Source organism: Temnothorax curvispinosus, unplaced genomic scaffold (genome assembly GCF_003070985.1).
Source record: "Temnothorax curvispinosus isolate PA1 unplaced genomic scaffold, ASM307098v1 QBEX01011959.1, whole genome shotgun sequence".
NCBI classification, from domain to species: domain Eukaryota; kingdom Metazoa; phylum Arthropoda; class Insecta; order Hymenoptera; family Formicidae; genus Temnothorax; species Temnothorax curvispinosus.
In genome coordinates, this window is record NW_020221739.1 from 373452 (window position 1) to 377052 (window position 3601).

The 3601-nt window shown below is 32.0% G+C and overlaps 1 protein-coding gene across 1 annotated transcript in view; it reads right to left on the reverse strand.

Moving 5' to 3' along the window:
- The window catches only part of LOC112462033, a 12701-nt gene that overhangs the window by 3039 nt on the left and 6061 nt on the right, over positions 1-3601 (reverse strand). The window contains exon 2 of the mRNA XM_025027553.1: positions 85-524. Coding sequence (XP_024883321.1) covers positions 85-524 — 440 coding nt within the window. The remainder of the gene's footprint in view (positions 1-84; positions 525-3601) is intronic.

The following is a 3601-nucleotide window of genomic DNA, read 5'->3' on the forward strand; positions in this document are numbered from 1 at the left end:
TGGGGTTGGTGGTGCGGTCGGACGGGTTGGCGGCGGGGTCGGGGGGGTCGGTGGCGGGGTCGGGGGGGTCGGGCGTGGGGTTACAGGACAATCCGAAATCTCCCGACTGACGCAACCACGCCATCCTTTACTGAAGTACAGACCAGCCGCACAGAAGCGCAATTGCTTCTGTCCGTATTTGCATTCGTAATACTTATCACAATCCGCGTGAGATATTAATTTTGGCGGGCAAGTGTCTACAGGTGGACATTGTTCCTCCTGGCGTGGACAATCCGAAATCGCCCGATCGACACAACCACTCCATTTTTTACTGAAGAACAGATTAGCCGCACACGAGCGCAATTGCCTCTGTCCGTATTTGCATTCGTAATACTTAGCACAATCCGTTTCGTGAGATATTAATTTTGGCGGGCAAGTGTCTACTGGCGGACATTGGTCGTTTTCAATCTTAAAGATATCCGGTACTTTACTCGCGGTGATCACGGTCCAACATGCCAAGAAGGCGATGGCGATTAGGTATTTCCCTGTATCGAACAGAAAACAGCCCGATTAAAATTTGATCAACTATTATTGTAATTGATAAAATGTCAATTATTTGTGTATATAAATTTGAATTTACTCAAGCAGAGTAAAAAATCATGATGACGTCAAAATGGTTCCAAAATGATTATTAAACATTACTTTAACGCCACTTCAACGTCACTTTGACATCATTATCACCCCCTGTTCTGCTTGGATACGAAATGATCTCATCATAATATATGTATAATATAAGTATCTCTCGGTGATTTTATTATCCCTGATGGTGAAAAAATTTCTCAGAAATTTTACAAGAATTGATACATATGACAAATTCTGAAAAAATATATGAAATTTCTTAGATACTTTCAGAAATAATTGGATGAAGATTTTTGGAATATTTCAGTATCCGTATGTATGAAAATTTTTTATAAAGTGCACAGATTTTCTTACATTTATTCAGATTTCTGCAAAGATATATATTAGCGAAAAATATTTTATTCTTATTTATTCTGGGTTTTTCTGAAAACGTTCCAATTCGTATTTAAAAAATCTGAAAAATTCTGAGTATTCTGAGAAAATATGAAAATTTTTATAGAAATTCTGATTAATAATATGGAAATTTTTTAGATATTCTTCCACCAGAGATTACAGTTTTTATTATAAAAATGTGTTACTCACCCCTCATCGCCTGTCACCTATTGGTTCTTAAAGAGAAGACAAATTTCGTATTGTATGTATAAAATATATATATATAAATATCCAGTTAACACCTCACTAATTAGTCAGTTGAATACATGACTGACTAAATAATTAAAGCACGTCGGCTTTTATAATCACGTTATCATAAGACACAAGGACAGATTATCATATCTGTTAAAAACAGAGCCGTATTTATTTTTTTTGGAACCCTAGATACAAAATTCTCGCGGATTCTCACAGTATATAAATTCGTACAAATCCAAAAAAAAAAATAAAAAAATTAATAAATGTATAATTCATCACCAAGTTATAATAAATAAAGTAACATATATATATATATATATATATATATATATATATATATATACATGGCGCATATAAGTAATAATATTTTAGTTTATAAATATTTTATTAAGAATATAAATTTATGTATAACTATATATGCATATATTTATACATGTAATATATACAAATTTTTTTCGTTTTATTTCTTTAATTTCGCAAAGTTATTAAATATTATATATCTATAATAAGAACATTAAAAAGAATAAAAGTATTTTATCATACTTATTGATTTTGTTATACATATATTTTGACTAGTTTTAAATTATAAAATTTACTATAATTTTTTGTGCAGAGCTTTTGAATTTCCGGGGCTTTCAGCTATAGAAAATGTCCCTTATAACTGCTAGTCTTGGAAAAATATATTCTTCCCTGAAGTCCGGAAGAGAGAATTTATACGAATTATCAGACAAAAGAATTGTTGCCTGCAGAGTAATTGTTCCCCGTTTGGGCCACCAAATGTGAAATATGTTTGTGTGAGTATAATCAGTTACGAATTGATAAGTTTTACGAACTGTATACGTGATGTAAGGAAATTAGGACTCCCCCGATATCGAGGATTTAATTTCGGGTCGTTAAATTTGATTTTATCGAGAGATTTCATCATATCATAACTTATACTTATTATAGATAAAAAGAGATAATTTGAATGTGGGAATAAAATGGATTAGTTACGATGTCAAGGCAACTTTTGATTAGATAGCGATTGCGAAAAAATATTTTATCATTAATCTTTTCGCGGTATGAAAATACCATAGCATGAGAGGATTCGCAGTTTAATTGGTGCGCCGAGATGTTCGCTAGGGCTAGGAAGACAATAACTGCAGAAACATTAGAATTGTGCGTTGACTGTAGTTATAATTCAACATACATAGTGTTATATTATTCTTACCGAAAGGGTTTTTACAGCTTTTTAAATTAAATGCTTATGGGTAACTTTAAATACCGAATTATTGATTTTTTATTCTTGTTCTGATAAGCGAGGAAAGAGAAGCGTTGCGCAGAGTTTTTCTTTCAAAAAGCGCTGCGTTTTTTGTAACTTAAACTACAAAAATAAAATTATTACCACCATAAACAACTAAAAGCGGAACTTTTTATCGAAATTATGAATATACCTGTGGTGCCAAGTCCGTTGAATTTGATGTTATCTTTCATTATCGAGACCTTGAAATTTTGAGAGTGGCGATATCTCAATTGACCGGTATTATCAAAGTACGTATGTATGTATCATGATATGATCGAAATATCCGCATTGATACAATCCGCGATATCGAAGAAATTAAAAAAACTAATTGCCTCGAATAGTTAAGGAAATAAAATTGTTTCTGTATTTTGAAACTGTCGTTATCGCGCTGCGTGATGTTCGACAAAATCATATTCTATTACATTCGATTCTACATTGCAAGAAATTTTTACCGCAATTGTCATTATATCATTGCAATTATTATTACAATACCATTAGTTATTTAAGTTTTGCTTTTTAAATATATGTTCTAACATTTGAAACAACCCTGACAGAATTTCGAACCGCGTTGATAACTCGTCACAAATTGGCCTTTCATTCTTTTAAGTATTCTGAGAATTACAGCTTTTTGCGTGCAATTGAAAGATTTTTGACAGGCCGAATGACAGTTAGATGACAGGATCTCGAACTTATCACGATAATTCGGCTCTAGCGTACAAAATTTATACAGAAAATATCTGTATTTAGTTTATTTCTTTTCTTTCTTCAAAGCTATGTTTCTCTAGAGCTGAAAATTTTATTCATATGTCTAAAATAATAATGTAACACACACAGGACTGTGTCGTAATCCCATAAACATAAAAAAATGTATTTCGACGCTGTATGATACCGTAGATCCTGCAAGTGGTATCAAAAATTCCTGGACACGATAAACAAGGATAGATAAATATTGATATTTTCGGTCATTATATTATTTATTCTGTATTATACACATACCAACTATTACTATATTTATACTTAAAATAATAAACGATAGTGTCGAAAATCCGTGTGTTGGTAGATCACAATAAATTG